This window comes from Lygodium microphyllum, chromosome 28 (genome assembly GCF_053477565.2).
Source record: "Lygodium microphyllum isolate KBCC chromosome 28, Lygodium_microphyllum_v1.1.10, whole genome shotgun sequence".
Taxonomy (NCBI): domain Eukaryota; kingdom Viridiplantae; phylum Streptophyta; class Polypodiopsida; order Schizaeales; family Lygodiaceae; genus Lygodium; species Lygodium microphyllum.
The window spans coordinates 73461632-73481010 of NC_141162.1; the positions used below are offsets into that span (position 1 = coordinate 73461632).

A 19379-nucleotide genomic window follows, 5' to 3' on the forward strand; every position below is an offset into this window, starting at 1 on the left:
TGCATTCATAATATCTTCCATGTTTCTCAATTAAAGAAGTTTGTGTATCCAATCATTTAAGTTTTGGAAGAGTTGCCTCCTATGGATGAAGATGGTCTTTTTACTCATGAGCACGATAAAGTCATTGGAAATAGAGAGAAAGTGTTAAGGAACCAATTATTGCTAGAATACCCTATTAAATGGGTTTACCCATAGTGGAGTTTGCTTGGATGCCATTCTCGTATTAGATGACTCCTTTCCTTAACTTTTACATGAAGAATAGTAAATTTTTGAATAGGATAGCTTATTGTATTAGATTTTTAGCATAAAATAAAATGTCTTAACTTGGTAAAAATGTCATATTTATGGATGGAAAAGCTTCTATATGGTGTCTACTTTGTAATGACACCTCATTTGTTGAATTTGGACATGGATTTCCCAAGTTATGGTACTTTTCCTTATGATAGCCTTGTTTGGATAGTTATAGCAATTCGTAGTTATTCACTTTGTTATTCTTGCTTCATGGAGCCCCTTCTTTGAATTATGGGCTTGATTTTCAGCATGGATCTACATCCTCTAAATCTCTTTTGTACATTCCATTGTAAATTTCATCTCAATTCCAAGCTTTGAGGACAAAGCTTCTTTAGGTCTGGTAGGCTTATAATAAAGCATATGTATAGGGAAGACTATAAAAGGCTAAGATGTATATGGCTCATTATCTATTTGGTATTAATTAAATTTTCCTATTGAGGAATCCTATTCTTAGACCTCCCACCATAGCCAAGCGATGAGTACCTTGCTCCACCATTGCAAGAGGTGTGTATCTTGTTGTCATCTCCATTTTCCTCATAACATCTCTTATAAGTACATAAATACGAGAATTCATTATGGTTACCTTGATCATAGTTTTTCTATATTTCATGGGTATTTCTTGGCTATGAGAAACTATCTTTTGTATGACAGGTAGATTTGAAGTGGATATGCAAACACATGGGATGTACAAGTATGTAGAAGGTATTAGAAATGTGCTTGAGTCAAATATTGCTAAATTTTAAGTAGGTTTGAAGGATTTGTTGTATCTACGTACTTATGGCTCTATAATAAGAAGTTAAAATTTGTTGGGGTTCTTGCAAACTAGATGATTTAGTACTTAGTTTGGGTCATAGTCACAAAGATTATCTCACATAAGAGCCGTTTTTGTAGAATATACCAATAGCTAGGATGATTATCATAGGTTTAACCTATATTTAAGTAATCCCTTTTTTAGAAAATCACAAGTACTTGTTTGAAATAAAATTTTAATACAACCAACAAATGCCATTGTGCATAAGTGTCTATGTAGGTCCGAGTCTACAAACATAGGGTCCATTGTCTTGAGTCATGAATTTTGGTTCTTCTTAATTGAGTTAGCTTTATCTAGGCAACAATGATATCTTGGTTTGAGTATCAGGGTTTATCTCTAAAGGATCAAACCCTATGTTTTTAGTCTTAACAAGGTGCTTATCTATCCTAGTAATGTTGATTTAATATTTCTCTTAATTTCCTTTGGAAGTGACTAGATTATAAACTAAATATCCTATATGCCATTGCTACTAAGGAAGAAAATGCATTGTGTAAACACATAATTCCTTTCTCATAAGAAAATATTCAATTTGTTTTAAGATTGGATGCGAGGACTAATGTGCCATAAGGGGAGGATAATTCTAGTCAAATTTCCTCCTAAACACCTAGTGTTTTGTTCATCTACTCAATGTCCTAGGTATGCATGAGAATCCTAGACTACCTAGTGGCTTATGTTACTATAAAAAACAAAAAAAGGAATAACTTGGACTTGGGGTTGTGGAACAGAGGTGTCGCTCACACATGCTAGCTTACTCCTAGCTCTCGAACTCCTCCACTTAGGAGCCATCTTTGTTACCACTTCATTGATTCCTCCTTCTCTAGTCTTTCTTTAGACTTAAGCTTTGAATTGGGTTTGTAGAAGTAGGGAGATAAGTACGAAGGAAGTGTAAGTGGGGTTTAAGAGAGCAAGAAATTTGGCTTAGAGGGTGGGATTAGTAATGACATTATAGCAAAATATTCAAAAGAATTTGAGATGTATTCCACAGATAAGGAATATGATAAGAGCAAGGTGATGATGACATGGAATGAAGCGGGATGGTAGAGGTACACGGGTTGCTTCGGGGTAGGCGAATTCAATGAAGAGGATGGAAAAGTAATTTTGATGGGATAGGGGATGTCCGTAACAATGAGTGTGAACTAACATAAAATCCTTGAGTATATAGAGAGATCCTTGATCTACACACAAGGCCCTAACTTCTCCCTTTGATCTTGCTATCTCCTTCTCTTTGGTATCTCTCTCTGTCTCTCTCTCTGTCTCTCTCTCTCTCTCTCTCCTTTCCTAATCTCATCCTCTCCTATTCTTATTTCTTAGTTTCTCTCTCTTTCTCTCAATTGATCAGTGTATAGGTAAAAGAAGATAATCAATAGCCCTGTCCTTTAGGCTTTAAGCCTTATATAGCCTTTGGCTATCTCAACCTTTATGGAGACATATGTGTGCTTTTCTCAATTCAACTCATTAGCGGATACGTTTTAAGATTTTCTCTAACTTGATCTGCATGCTAGCTTTGTGGTTACTTTGGGATCTTGTGGATGATGACGTGAGATGGCGACATAGATGTTGATATTCGAGCAACATAACTTTTTGTGTTGTGAAGATGATCGTGATGATGATGGGGAGAGAATGATGTTTGCACTGATGAATCAAAGTTGTAGATGTCAGTTTTTTTAAATTTTTTAAATAATTTTTTTTTTCTAAGGACATTACATTCTCTCCCCCTTAGAGGAATTGAGATGTCCTCATCTTAAAAGAAATTAGGGATATTGTTTAGTTAGGGATTTCTCGTCAATCCAAGTGGCATCCTCTTTAGGATAGTCCTTCAATTGGATGAGGTACTCCCTTACGTTTTGCTTCTAAGGACTCTCATCTTTACATCAAGGATTCTCTCAAGTTGAAGCTCAAGGACTCCTTGGCTTGGCATTACAATTTGTTAATAATCTAATACATGATTGAGATTAGGTACATAAGCTTTTAAGAGACTAACATGGAAAACATTGTGGATCTTTAAGTGCTCGAGAAGTTGTAACTTGTAGGCATTGGTGCTAAACACTTGAGAATCTTGTTGGGTCCAGAATATCTACGGCTTAGCTTCTTGAATTCACCAATGATAGCATGATCTTCTGTGCATAGACATAAAGAAATACCATATTTCCATCTTTGAAGATTCACTCTTGTCTTCTAAGGTAAGTGTAAGGTTTTTTAATTATCCTTGGAAACTTAGGTATCCTACCTTATGGCTTTAACTTATTTGTCCATTTTCTCCAACATTTTCTTAGAGGTTTCTATCCTCAGTGTTGGATCGGAGAAGTTGAGTAAGATAGTCTGGTCCATACAAGGCCTAGAATGGAGTCATCTTAATGCTTTGGTGATAAGGAGTATTATAGACAAATTTTACTATGTGTAGATATTCTATTCATCGCTTAATTTCTTTGTAGCAATATGCCCATAAAATATCCTCTATGACTTGATTGACTCACTTTTTTTGGCCATTAGTTTATGGGTGATATGCTATACTTAAACATAGCCGCATGCCAATAGCTTCAAATGAGCTTGTCTAAAATTTAAAAGTAAAGAGAGAATCTCGATTAACCGACACTTCTTTTTGGTAAACCATGAAGTTTAAAGACTTTCTTGACAAACAACCTTGTGATGTCAGAGGCCTTATAGTTTATCTTGACTAGAATAAGGTGGGCAACCTTTGTTAGCATGTTTATAATTTCCATGATAGAGTTGTATCCTCTTTGAATTGAAGGCAACCTTTACTACGAAGTCCATGCTAATGAATTTCCACTTCATCTTAGGAATATCAAGGGTTTGAAGTTGGCCTCGAAATTTTAATATGCTCTACTTTCACTCTTTGTAGTTTAGGTATTCAATGGCATACCTTAGTACATCACCTCTTAATTTCTCCTAGTGATAGCCCTTCCTAATTGCATTAAAGGTTTTAATATTGCCAAAATATCTCAAAAATGGAGAATCATGCGTCTCCTAGAGTATTTTCTTGTTTAGATCGTGACTAGAAGGAATGCATAATCTTTTCTTAAGGCACACAAGCTCTTTCTCAACAGAGAAATCTCAATACTTAAGTTGTGATTTAGGATCTAGATCCTTTTTTTTTGCACTTCTTTCCTTAGCTATTGATACTTAGGGTCCGTTTCAACCTTTTCCTTTGGCATTTGAATGATGGGGTTACTTGGCATTGATACTATAGTAGCTAATGATTTTGTTCTTAATGGTTCTTTTGTAATGAGGATATTAAGGAATACCTTGTGGCTCAAAGAATTTGCAACAACATTATCCTTGTGTCATAGCCTATATTTTATTTCAAAATCATATACCTATAAGACTTCAATCTATCTTCATTGTCTCATGTTTAAATATTCGTGGGTAAAGATCTATTTGAGGATTTTGTGATTTGTTACTAAGGTAAATTTCTTGCCAAGTAAATAATGTCTCCATAGTTTAAGAGTATGGATTATGGATAACAACTCTAAGTCATGTGTAGCATAATTCATTTCATGAATTTTCAGCTTCCTTGCGGAATAGGTAATGGGATGCCCCTCTTGCATGAGTACACAACCTAATGCAAGAGAACTTGCATCTTTCATGACCTCAAACTCTTATTGTAAGTCTTGAAGCTTCAAGATAGGAGCTGTCACAAGGCTCTACTTGAGTCTCTTAGAACTAGATTACTTAATTGGAGTCCACACAATAGAAACTTTGCTTCTTGTGTATATCTGTAAGAGGTGCAACTCTGAAGTCATGGTTTCATATAAACACCCTCTACCATCCAATCAAGCCTGAGAAGCTTCACACTTCCTTAACCAAATCTGGAGGCAACCACTTCTACACATCCTTGACTTTGGATGGATCTGTTATGATCCCTTTCTTGGATACTATAAATGCAAGGTATTCTATCTACCTTTTAAAGAACATGCACTTGGTGTTTTTGGCATAGAGCTTGTGCATTCATAAAGTGTCTAGTGTAATTTTGAGTTGTGTTTAACATTGGTTATCAATGAAAGCCCTGCTAGTTACAAGAATGTAATTGTAGCCAAATTGTATCTATTGTACCCTATCTTATATGGAATTATTGACTGAAAATGAAGCTAGATGTGGATCTAAAGCTTAGACTCTAATATCACTAAAATTCTAACTTAAATAACAACAAACCATTGCCATTTCCATATCGTATATCGAAATGGAGCTTACACTATATAGAATCCATGGTTGAAATAAAAAGTACCATAAACAATGATAGTCAAGGCACTTGAAGGGTCACCCAACTCTTACATAAAAACTCACCCTCATGCTAGATGGACATGAAAACTCGCCTTCATGCTAGGTGGGAGATCTTCAAAGTAGTAGAGTAAAAATGGCATACTAAAGTTATGCACAATTCTAAATTTTTACCTTTTGTACCTTTTATACTGAACCCTAATTTCTTAGAGTTAGTAGAAAAGCCAGGTTGTATATTGGCGTGGGGATCCCAATGGCCTAAAATACCATAACTATTATTCTATCTCACTATTTAGAAGTAGAAATCCATAGATAAAACAATCCACATTCCATATTCAAAAATAGCCATAGTATTAAAAATTTTGATATGATTCGTGGAAGGTATGATTCAAAGATTGATTTTAGTGTCTCATAAGTTCTCATTCAACGCATTTACATCCATTACAATTTATGAAGCAAAAAGATTGATTCTACATGCCTTATCTATGATCATCTACAAAAGTTTGATTAGGAAAAGTGACAATTTCGAGACTATTTTTTTAGTAATTTTAATTACCATAATTTTACCCAAACCTAATTATTATCATAAGGCCATTTTTCATTGCATAGAATCAGTGCATGATTTGGGTTGGCATGTGACTATTGCATCTTCAAGGGATAATATGGATAAGGATGTCACCAATTTTGTCTGTAAATGTCAAACTTTTCAATAGATAAAAAGACACCACGGGAAACAATATGGATTGTTTATGCCACCTCCTATGCCTAATTTACCTCTTGGGACTAAATTTTTATGGATTTTTTTATTGGCTTTCCAACCATAGGATTTGGACCATTATTGATCATTATAGTAAACAAGCTTATATTTTTACTTTGTAAGAAAAAATTAATTACTTCCCAAGCCACTCGTCTTTTCCTAATTTTTGTAATAATTTTTTAGACACTTTGTCTACTAACTTAGACAAGGACATTGATTTCAGCTTTGCATTTTATCCCAAAATTAATGGACAAATTGAAGCCACAAATGATACAATTCTTGATTTGTTGGGTGCATACACCATATCATGTTTTGGTACTTGAGACACACACATTCACTTAGTTTAGTTATCACACAACAATACACACCACAATGTTACTAAGAAGATACCATTCGAAATAATTTATTGTAGATGTATGCCCATGCTTGCATTTGATTTGTCTAATCACATTGCAAGCCATTGATGAATTGGTGCAAGATCATTCTAATAATTTTGACCAAGTGAAAGAAATGACGGATAAAGCCTAGTAATCATATTAGTGCAAACCATTAAGAAAATTCAAATTATGCAATTTAAGAAAGGTGATTTTTTGTGGTTAATATTTGAGAAATACATACTAAAAAGTATTGAGAAAAATGCAAATGTTAATTACAAACCATTCAAAATCGTTCAACGAATCAATGACAAGCCTTTAAACTTGATCTACCTTCTCACTAGATTATTCACAACACTTTTCATGTGAGTCTTCTTTCACAATTTAGAGGCACTTGTTCATCTTGTTTATGACCCCAAATACCTTTTTTAAAAGAAGACACTAAAATTTAGAACCATGGCTATCATAAATACTGACCAAATCACCACTAGAGATGGTAACACTCCTTATCAATATATAGTAAAATTCAAGAAGCGCTCTATTGAGGAATCCCAATGAATGATAGTCCACTCATTGCACTCCTATCTTTCTTTTTTCTCTACACATTAGGTCACAAACAACTAAGGAAAGTTGTGATGCCCACCCAAGGCAACTAAGATGCATTTATTTAGCTCATGCAGATGTATCTATTGTTCCATGTGAGGCATATTTATCAGTTCATGTGAAACATAATCATTGTTTGTGTGAGATATGTATTAGCTAAAAAAGTCTCCTCTATGTGCTAGGATATATTATTAGTGGGGTGCCTTTGGAGTACCCTTTGACCATTTATTTTTTGGTGACAACTAATGTTTGATCATTTATATTTTATTATTGTAGAAAATTGCTTATTTACAATGATTATAATACTGACTTATTTGTTGTAAGACTCAATTGGTGTGGTGATCTTGCAATGCTAGGGTAAGCATTAGCCAATTCTAGATTATTGACATTTATTTATTGATATTATTGATTTGTAAAGGCACATGATTGATGGATGCATTTATTTTTAAAATTTTTCCTATATTATTGGGAAATAATATAGGTGGTTCCTCCTACTTTTCCTTCCATTTTTGTGCTATGAGTAAATTAAGGTAAGGACAATTATTTTGGCATAAAATAAAAATTTTTCTTAAAATGCAAAAGGGTCAAGAACCTATGCTAATAAGCAAGCAAAAAGATTGCACTACTTTTGAAAAGAGGGCTATTTCTGGGAAGAAAAATAATCAAGTCACTAAATACATGCATTAAGGAGAGTGCTTTCAATGCATGGGGGGAGATTATACCCAATCTTGGTGTAGTGCACTCTCTCTTGCTTTTTCCATGTTCATGCTTTCTATCTTTTTTTGTGACTTTTTGTGTATAAGAGATTAAGCTATGGTGTGAGCTTCCAATAATTATGTAACATAATGAGTTTAGGATACATTCTAACCATCTATGATAAGCTCAAATGATATATGAGTGGTCTTGTAAACCTTATTGATGATCTTCAACCTTTCTGCCAATTTGATCCTCTCTAGATTTCTAGTCAAATTCAGTGTTTTATGAATATAGATAAAATACTAACTTCATCTTCGTCTCCCACCATAATCGTCTCTCTATATTCCTCCTTTATAAAGCCAAAGTGATAAGTTCAACTTCTCTATGATGTGCATAATGGTGTTTCTAAAGCATTATTGTGTTGACCCACATGTAGCCAAATGCTCCTAAATGCCAAGGTGTCATTGAAATTTTTTGGATAAAACATGGTCTAGTATTAAAGAAATTAGCATCATCTGCATCAATAAAAAGAAAACATGAAAAGAATGCATATAATGAAATCATTGTTGCACAAAGCAAAAAAGATTACTCAACTTGTCTGTATACTCCCATACCATGTGCAAGATACCACCCTGAATAGGCTAGGGAAAATATCCTTTAGTACTTCAATATGATTTCTTATCCTTGACACCATCCAAATATCGAATATATGTGGATTTAGTTTATCAAGCTATTTCTTATTCTTCATAGTGAAACATCAAGATCTCAACCTTTGGATTAAGCTTGAGGGTTTTTACAATGTTCAAAGTCATCCTATCATTATCTAGTTTATATAAACACTCTACCCTTAGGAGCAATGGAGTATCATAATGACAACTAGATTTTGCACTTAGTTCAAGGAGAATAATGCTTTCTTGCTCAACAAGCAAAGCACATCCATCAATTTGTTTCCCTAAAAGGGAATAGATAGGGTTCTACTTTGTCTGGGTCACTTTAAGTCATACATGTTCCAAACATGAATCGTTGAAAAGATACCAAACTTATTGGGTCCACATGTATTGAGAAAGTAATCATCAAGCTCATGATCTCCCACCCTCCACCTAATGCACCCACATAGGTTTAGGTTTCTAAAGAAATTGATGCTATCATATTATTGTGATACATAACAAAATATTTCTTAATCTCAATACATTCTCATATTTTCTTAAAATTTCTTAGTTAGAGATATCAATAAGGTTCAAAAAGTAAAATTTTTACTTGATAATATTGCAAATAGAAGGTATTTACCAAGCTCTAACTCTTTACTAAGCCAAGGACCCCTTTATTGTGGTTTTTCTTCTTAGCTCGTTTTCGAACTGATAGCTAGCAACCCTTTACCTTGTTGGCCACACTCATCTTAGGGTGCAGGAGGTATTATTTGTTCAAAGTCCCCCTTACGCTATTTAATATGCTTTAAAAATGGAATGTCATCATGTTGGGGTAATTCAACTCAATTTGTATTTAGAGTACAAAGTAGCATTATTTTTCACCCTTAAGATTAGGAAATCATTGGACCTTGGGGAGGATGGAACTGATTCTAAGCAAAGGTTCAAAAAACATTATTATCTAAGCATCACAATCAGTCCTTGCATACAACATGATGCTAGGCTTAGGATATCGTTGTATGTTGGGGAGGATCAAATTGATTTCAAGCAAAGATTCAAACAAATATTATTATCCAAGAGTCCTTCCATACAAGCTTCTGCCATTTATTGACTCTATTCTTTTCTTATAATGTTTCCTTTTAATTGTCACTTTCTAACTACACTTCCTTAATCTCACCTTATAATGAGTGTTAACTAAACCACAATAGAATCACTAGTCTAATGCTCAAGGTCCCTGTTATCCTACCTTTTTTGCACATATTTAAAGAAATGGCTACTTAGATTTTTCATTTTTTTAATTGATCAAGGCTACCTCTAAATGTGATTACTCTAGGTCATTTCTTGATTCTGCTTTACTATAAGTCATAACTAACATGAAAGGAACATTACCATTGATCATTTTCTTCCTATTCTTGATTATCCATAGATTCATATGCTATCATAATACACACCACAAGAATATAGAAACTCAAATGCAATTTCTTAATCTAATGAACATGGTTTTCTTAGCTTGGCATGGATTGCTCCATTGTGTTGATTGCAAACATTGCATTGTGTAATCTCTTCTTCGCAACTAAAGCACCACTTGTAAGTCATACAACAATCCAAAGCATCCTTTCTTATGCCTCTTTCTTTCATCTTTCTCTTTGGCTTCTTGTATGCTTTGGAACACCATATCATGTATTCAAGGCAAGTGACATTGTCTCTCTTTCTTCCATTGTATTGATTATAGGATTTGCATTCTCATCTCTTTGGACCAACTACTTGAAAGTCACATTCCAATCCAAAGCATCCTTCTCTTTGGCTTCTTCATACTCTTCACTAGTCCGACTAAAAAATTTGAAATGACAATAGTGGATTGAGTTGGTGGAGGGGATATACTACCAAGATCATGAGGGAAATATTGTAGTACTATCAATCTATAAGGGAATGAGGGGGAAAATGGGTGGCTTAACCCTATCAAATTAAAATGAGATTATGGCTACTATTTTTAGAGAGGTATTGGCAATATGACACTACATAATTAAGAAGATCAGTAGTATTTTCAAGGAATAATGACCGTCGTAACACTGTGAAATGGTGATGGGGATGCCAAGCATTTTGAAGAGGAATATGGGCAACATAATGACAAAGAATTGAGGATTATGGAAAGATTATCATGATTGTCTATCAAAATGATTATGAGGAACCATGAAGAGGATTCTAGCAAGTTATATGACAACCTCCTGTTTGTAAGTATAGTTTAGAAAAGTGTACAAGGTGAGGAAAAGTAGAGAGAGAGAGAGAGAGAGAGAGAGAGAGAGAGAGAGAGATCATGGTTCATAATTCAAAAGAAAGAGTTAATAGTTGATAAAAGCATGGACTTGTAAGAGCATAGTTGACTAATACTACAAGGAAAGGGACCCTAGGCATCGTTATAAATGTATTATTTGACCTACAATAAAAACTCATAGGCCCTTTTTTTTGCATTAATGTAGGTGTCTAATTATCCATATGTTAATAAGTATGTCCACTATGTAATTTGCATATGCTAGTAGATGTGAATGTACAAACATTATTTTCTAGTTGTAGAAACCACGGAAGCTACTAATTGCAAAGTTGTAGCTCAAACTAAAGTTACAATGCCCAAAACTCCTAGTTATGGTTAAAAAATCATGCACATGTTCACACCGAGTATTCTGTTTTACAACAAGTACATCATAATGAATTCAATCAACACACAAAATGTGCACATCCTCAAGATGTAAAACAGCATTCAACCAGATTGGCCAAGCAATGTTCTTTGTCTACTTATAAATACTCATGGGTATCTAAATGTATTTTGAAGCCAAAAGTGGCTTGAATTACAAAAATAATAACTATAACCTATGGTATATGCTTTGCATGAAAAGGCAACACTACAAAAAAAGTGTCTCATGTACTTATTGAGAGAGCCCTCCTCAAATCTAGTGCCATCATATCCAATGTTCTCATCAGATCCAACCCCTTTGTCTCTCTCTTCATCACCTTTTATCTATACATGTGACACACAATACATATTAGCACTGAATGGTGCTTAGTATTACAAATTACTTAACAAGTTATAATTACCTCCTTGTGTTTTTAAAAATGATGCAAAATAGTATTGCTCCATAATCATCCCCTTAGTGTAGAAGTGCTCTCACATATCTCACCTATTATATTGACAATGAAATGACATCTTTGAAAAATTCGAAAGTTTACTTATAAGATCAATCAATAAATAATAATATGTGTATTAAAAGAAAACAACAACAAGGTTAACGAAGAGGTTAGATACTTACAAACTTGATGTCCCATGACGCAACACCTCTATAATCTAAAGTGTGATTATCCATACTACTAAATGTATCGTACATTTTAGTAATTTCTACTTGAAACCCCTTCTGCTACATTTCCCTTATCCTGCTTCCACTCGGCCTTGTGCACTATTGCACGCTCACTTTCATAAGGAAATCCTTGCTCTATCCTTCTCTTTTTGGCCTTTGCTTGCCACTTTAGTAAAGACTTCTTGTTTACAAGGATAGATTTGATCTTATCCTTATCCATTTGTCCTGAGGATTTGGAAACCTCCTTTACACAATCTTAAATTTATTTGAGAATGTATCGTTGAGCAAGTTTGACTTTTTATTTTTTAAATTCATGAAACAATTTTTGTATTCTATGTGGACTATGTAACAAAGGTATCTCACAACCTCCCTCCCATGCATATCCCCAAACACTCTACTAACAACATTCAAGTCATAGTCATTCTCTTTCCTGTGAGGAGGTGGGTGGCAGTGCTAAAGAACTATCCCCATGCTCAAAATGCACTCCTAGTTATCCCCTGCATTCTCCACTTTTCCTACTACTACTGTGTCCATGACACACCATTCTTGTGGAGCTATTGAACTAATAGTGACAACTAAAAAGATTAAATAGGAGTTGGGTATAATGGAGTGGATTACACATGTGAATGAGATAAGGAGTTTCTGACATAGAAAGACCTAGAAATTGTCTTGGTGTAATAGAAGAGACTATTAATAGAGTCTATGTAGCTATCTATGATGATCATTATTATTAGGGGGCACTCACACACCTTCTCAAGAATGGGGCTCCCAAAGAAAGAATACACCCCACCATGCATTTCTCATTATTTTTCATCTCTCTGTCAATGCCAAAGTTGGGATGTTTAAAGCATAACCTTGACCACATTCACATTTGCATCAAAAAGATGAGGAAAATCTATAAAATATATAGCATCAGAATTAGGGAGAAGACAAATAACAATGATTTAATAACATATAACATATAACATATAACATATAGCAATCTACACCTAGGCTAGCCTATATGTAATCCTAGCATTGCCTAGTCTACATGTAGCCTAGAATGTGCCTAATGCCTAGCCTTCGTATGTGCCTAGCCTCTGCATCACCTATGCATAGCCTACACATATGCCTAGCCTATCTATACCCTACACCTAGTGTAGGTTTATGTATATCCTACATGTGTGCCTATGCCTATTCATATGCTTATACCTAGCCTAGCATAGCCTATGACTAAGCCTAGCCTATCCTTAGGCCTAAAGAAGCCTAGTCTATATACACGTAGCATGCACTTCCACTTCCCTTATGAGCTATTTGGAAGCATAGCCTAGCCTATGCCTACACCTATGGTTCCCTAGCCTAGCCTACACATATCCATACACCTATGCTTGCCTAGTGTAATCCAAAACAACAAACAGCTACAAGGCAAAGAAAGAGTTGGTCAAAGGAGATCAAAGCTAACTTAATATGGAGGACTGTCGTTAAAGAATAGTAGTAGTCTTGCAGATGAAAAAGCAAGAAGAAAGACCAATTGGGTGTTGAAAGATAATGGAATTATTTTTAGAAATATTTTTAAGCCCCAAATTATTTTAGATAGGATATATTAGTCATCTCTTTATATCCTATAGCACATGAATAATTTTGGTACAATTTGAGTGCTACACTCACTCTTCTGCACATTGTATTTAAAAACTTGAATGAGAATTTCCATTCATATATGTAAAAAAATGTTTCATAGAAATATTGAAATTAGGTCTACCACCATTGGTGACGCACAAAGACCCAAGGCATTGTAACTAAGCAGGATTATCAAACAAGAGAGCGAAAGAGGATTGATGACACCTATGAATCCTATATATTTGAAGTTCCCAATTATTTGAATCTCTAATTCTTGTCTATAATTTTGTGAGCCCTTACTTCTCTACCTTCTTCTTTACCTTATGGGGTGTGTGTGTGTGTGTGTGTGTGTGTGTGTGTGACCATACCTTGTTGCTTCCACCATAGCTTCACACACACTACACGTGTGTGCATGCGTGCACATGCACATGCTTGAGTGAGATCTCAAGAGGCTTCCCCTCCCATTCTCTTATGTCTATTCCCCTCCTTTTTCTCTATTATGGATTTTTTGGGAAGCTTGAAGCCATAACCATTGCTTGAGTGAGAAAGTGAGTAAGTAGTTGTATGAGAGGGAGTGAATGAGAGAGTGAAGAGTATATGTGAGAGCTTAGGAGAAGGTTATGTTCTCCTTTTCTCATCTATATTATTATTATTCTTACTCCTCTTTGCATGTGGCAATGGTGGTGGGGATGTATTGAGAAAAAGTAGGGTACCATGTGTAAGGAAGAGCTACATTTGAATCATGAGACCACTAAAGCCCCTCTAAATCAATCAATAAAAACAATAGGGAGGTAAGTTTTGGTGACTTTATTACATCCTTTGATCTTGCTATTGCTATCTTGTGTTCTTGGGATAGACAAGAAAGTGCATAGTTGATTTATCTTCAACAAAAGTCCGATATGAGAGAGGTAGCTTGAATATATAGAGTGGAAGCTCTTAATGAAATAAGAGTTCCACCAACCTATCAATGTATTAGATAGGGCATGTGATAATGTGGAATTTTTGTTTTCTTTATCCCAAAAAAACCTAAATTGAACCTTTTGCCCGTGTGAATGTATTTAACAAGTTGAGATAAGTAGCCAAGTGGACACTTCCAATTTGCCTTCACTCTCAAAGAACATGCAAAGTTTGGTCTTTAGTCTTGATGAACTTGCACAATTTGGCATTAACTCCCAAATTGTGCACTTCAAATATCTAACGTTCAGCTTAAGCTATTCCAAAACCTAAATAAGTTTATGAATAGTAATACTTAGCGAGTTAATTACCAAATCTGGCCTTAGCAAGTATGTGTAGGCCCTAGGAGGTGAAATCAATCACAAGTTTTCCACTAACTTTTTGAAATCCTACAAGAAGACCACAACAGTAGAATTATGATTGTCTATACTCCACACGAGGACATATCACGCACCCTGTCTCCTTAATTAAAAGGATTTGGAAGATATACTGGAAATCAAAAGGTAAAATAGAATCCACAGCAAGGGTCATACTTCTAAATTAGTCAATGAATTTTGAGGAGGAGCACCTACTACCAATCAAGAGAGCTATTGCTCCAAGCCATGCAAATTATATGCTCTAATTGAAAGGAAGGTGTTCCACATATATTCTCTAGTGTGAGACAATGTCTATATAACAAGGATCCCTAAGAGCGCCTAACAAGGAATACATTGCAATAAATTGTAAATAACTAATATCTTAAAACATGATGCTACTTAGCTTCAAGAGTTGATACAATAATCCAAAAGCTCCTCTCCCTATAGGAAAATTGGTGCAAAATGCAAGGTTCTAAGTGGCTAGATAGAAGAGAATGGTGAAAGCCATAGCTATGAGGGGACTATGCAAGGGGTGGGATGGAGTTACGTACATTGACATGAGCATTAAAAAGCTAGATAAGGAGAGGGAGAGAATCAACAATTCCCTACAATATATTTATCCCAATTGGGTGAAGTATGAGTACTCATCCTCTCCAATGCATGGAGTGACCAAAAGAAGAGAGGAATCATCACCATACTTCTCGTGTCCCCTATGCACTTATCTTTCGTGAGTTGTATATGTGGCGTGAAGGAAAAAATGGCAACCACGATATCCATGTAGAAGCCTATCTAGCAAGCTACAATAGAGCTGAGCATACAATCTTGGTTTATGAATCTCTAATCTTTCTCTTGGCCTTAATATAATTTTGAGTCTCTACTTCTATCTCTACAAGTCTACCTCTACAAATTATCACTACCTTAACCTCTAGTCTCTATTTCTATCTTTGCATTTTGAATTAGAAATTACATCATATACATATAGGTTGGTGCAAGTAAAGTGGCCCAAGTTATCATTAACAATGCTTCAAATGATCAAAGAATTGAATGCTTACTTGAGCCCAACTTTACCTTCATTGTGGATGAACATATTAGGTTCATTGAAGAAGAATGTGGAGACAAACATGATTATGATTACTATGACTATGATTGAAAAGGTGTTGTGGATGAACATATTAGGTTCATTGAAGAAGATTGTGATGGAGGCAAACATGATTATGATTACTATGACTATGATTGAAAAGGTGAAAGTCATTATCACCTTCTACACATATAGTGTTATCGATCTTAGTAAACCGTCGAAGACTCCTCTAACATTACATGATTACTCCTTGATCAACTTCTTGATATGTGAAACAAAATCCAAAAGTGCATATTGGCAAAAAAGTCAAATCATAGATGGATATAGGGTTCTTTACATGACAGATATGGAGAGTGTCACCATGGGGCTTCACATCGTTTTATAAGAGAAGCCATTGAGGAGATAAAGGCTTGGACTGTGGTCAATGCCTTGACTTTTAACATACACACTAAAGACCAAATATTTTTGAATTTAGATTAAAGCTTAGTATGTATAGCTCACATGTTTCTTAAATCTTTTTTTATTAGTGATGGCCTTGAATGTTGCATGATGAGGCAAGGTATGATAACTTCCTCTATATCTTATAAGAAAAGATGGATGTAGATGCATATAAGAGCCGAATAAATATTTATATCTCCCAAAGGACTTATATGTCCATAAATCTTTTCTCAAAAAGCTCATTAAAGATAGCAACCAAAGGGAAACGGCCTTTGCTAGGATTGTGTACTAGAAAAGGGTATGTGTAGTCAAACCTCTCTTTTGGTGGAAGTCATTTTGCCTATCAATTTACTAAATGTGTAAAAGTTGGCACTTAAGATGCTCACTCAAGTTCTTTTGAACTATAGCATATTTTAACTACTTACGTATGTTAATAGCAAAGACTAATGTATCACCAAGTATTCTAATTGAAATAGAATTGTTTATTTAGAGCTTATAAGAAAATTTCATCAATTTATTCAAATATGCACCAAGATTCGTAATAAGCTTAGCACTAGACAGTTAGAACAATAGATTACCATTCTAACTTCTGCATGCTACATGATATGCATGAGATGCCTATGACTAGACAAAATAATGTGTTGAGTTCCGTTGTAGCCCATAAGTTTAGCCTTTAATAATTCTTGAACTAAATTTAAAATTACTTTACAATCTCTCAACTTTCAATTTTCAAGTGGATCAAAATGAGTTCAAGCTAAGTGCCACACTCCAAAGTGTGCATAAAGAGCAAGATGATGAGCAAATTGTTATTTTAAGAGACTACTACACATAGCTGAACCAGGTGTCACATACTTGTAATGAGGCTTTTGTTAAGCATGGCTCTAGAAACAGTCCAATATGAATAATGTGTCTTCACCTCAAGACCATCAATAATGTGTAGCTACATCACCTCGAGACCATCAATAATGTGTCTTCTTTTTGTAAGGTAATAGCATAAGGCCTACTTTCAAAGTACTCGATCGAGCACAATAATCATTGATGGATCTCTTTCTTATTGATTGGGATCATTGGCTTCAAAATGTTGTGCAACTCGGTTTGCCTTTCAATCACTCATCTTGGGTTTCATCCATGTTTCCCTAGTGGAGACTATTGTCTATCGTATCCGCAAGTTGCCAAAACTCACACAAACCGTGCAAACTTTGCCTGCCACATAAGAGTTTTGGAATATTATGAGTATACACCCTTAATGCACATAGTTATGCAGTGCACTCTTGATGCACTTCTACAAACTTGGCACTTTTCACCTCCAATGCATCTATAGTGGAGTCACAACCTACCGTATACACAACACAAATTTAACTATTTTGTTTACCGATTCGCTTAATGCTTCCTATACTATAAATGGAATGATCTTCCACATAGAACAAAGAAAGAAGCCACTTACTCTATAGACCAGTGTTAAATTGCTTGCAATATAATTTTCCCCCTGTTTTCTTGCACCTGAGATGACAAGTAAATGCTCCTTTACTATCTCCAATTTGACTAACCCACCCAGAGCTTGACCAGCATTACATTACAAAATTCTACATATCTCAAGGAGTGATACTGTCGAGTGGCCACCCACTTGTTTTGTCTATTATTTATCCCACTCGCCCAGGGTCCAGTCCAACTTCCAACAGCTACTGGAAACCACTCAATCTGAACACTCATCAATGCTAGAAAGATTAATCTACAGAATAATATAAGGGTGGTACATTAGGCATAACAGTCGGAGCGAGCACCATCTTGAGCAAATCACCAAAAAACACATTAGTTAGGATTAAGCTCTGGCATATCTACTTTAGACTGGCAAACCCATTACAATATGATACATACATAGGAGCTTTTGCATTTGGCCTCTAGAAACATCAACTCACTTGCCTTGGCTCCAATGTCCAAAAATAGAGCTGGAAGAGAATCAAAAGGTGCTGTGTGATTTACTAAGATGAATATATGTACTCCATTATGTACAAGTTGCGCTCCGTTGAAAACTTATTCTTTACAAAATACCGGTAACAAATGGGAGTTGCAGTAGGAGACATAAGGCTCAAAATTTGTCTGCCAATGTTGGAACTGATCTTTAAGACCAGTCAAGACATCCAGTTCCTCGGGCTTTACAATAATATCACCTGAAACCATCATCAGACACTCGTAAGTTACTTGGTTCTGAGGCTTTACATGATGGTCACCGAAAACAGAAAGTATTCATGCATACCAGAGTCCTTGAATGAAAGTCCAACTGGACAGAGACTTGCGTCCAGCTTGCTGAAGCATTCTTCTTTTGTGTTGTCCCTACCATCACACAATGCACTACCCATAAAGGATTCTTCCTTGGTCATATCCCTCTTATCATGCTCTGAACTACCAATAAAGTTCTGGAATTCAGGCTTCTCAAAAGAACCTCCATTGGAGGCATCCAACTCCTGGCTTGCACACTCAAGCTGCACTCTCTCTTTCACATTTGGCATCTTGGCTTCATGTGCAAATGTCTGCAATGGGAGGAAGTACAGATGACTTGAATCCAGCTTGTGGAAAACAAGATGCTTACTGCAATTGTCCTGCTTAGTCTGTACAGTCTCTAACCATAGATCTGTGGAGTCGGTCAAAGAGATTGCTGATTCAGCCCGTTGTAAAACAAGAGCCTCCTTCCTAAAACCTTCAACAACCTGAACAATCCAATCACCACAGCCTCTCAATATATCAGAGCCAGGCACCATGCCATTAACATGATCTTTGAAGATACTGTCTGAAGAAAAACGTGCCAAGAAAGCACCATCACTTATTAAGGGTGCTTTTCTATGATGTCTGTTGGAGGAACTAATCATTGGGAACTGCTGGACCTCAAGTAGTACAGGAAGGGGGAGAGCTGGACCTAATAAGATTGACTCTTCCTTTTGCTCCAGGCTAGTTACTGGCATATCAGCTGCCGCAACAACGAGAGAAGCCAGGTCATTGCCAGGTAGAATTTCTGGTAACTCCAAACCAGCTTTCGTTCTCGAATGCTTCATGAGCATACCCTTTACCCTTTCCAAAGACTTGCCTGCTAACTCAGATGGTAAAATCCTCCAAAGAGCTTTCAAAGAAACCTCATGTCTGCTACAATTGAGGAATTGCAAGGCTTCAACAGATCACACACCAGTAACACTCATTTGTTTTGAA

General features: G+C 35.5%; 1 protein-coding gene across 9 annotated transcripts in view; it reads right to left on the reverse strand.

Annotated features, from left to right (window-relative positions):
- Positions 1–18135: 18135 nt before the first annotated feature.
- LOC148011598 (TATA box-binding protein associated factor RNA polymerase I subunit C) overlaps positions 18136–19379 on the reverse strand; it is a 70988-nt gene continuing 69744 nt past the window's right edge. For 8 of the 9 annotated variants that reach the window (XM_087670972.1, XM_087670969.1, XM_087670971.1 and 5 more), the window contains 2 exons: positions 18436–19313; positions 18136–18349 (listed from right to left, as the gene is read on the reverse strand). In XM_087670972.1, the coding sequence (XP_087527098.1) occupies positions 18213–18349; positions 18436–19313 (1015 nt within the window). In that variant the 3' untranslated portion in view covers positions 18136–18212. Of the gene's footprint in view, positions 18350–18435; positions 19314–19379 lie in introns of those variants that run through there. The other variant, XM_087670977.1, reaches the window with a different exon arrangement.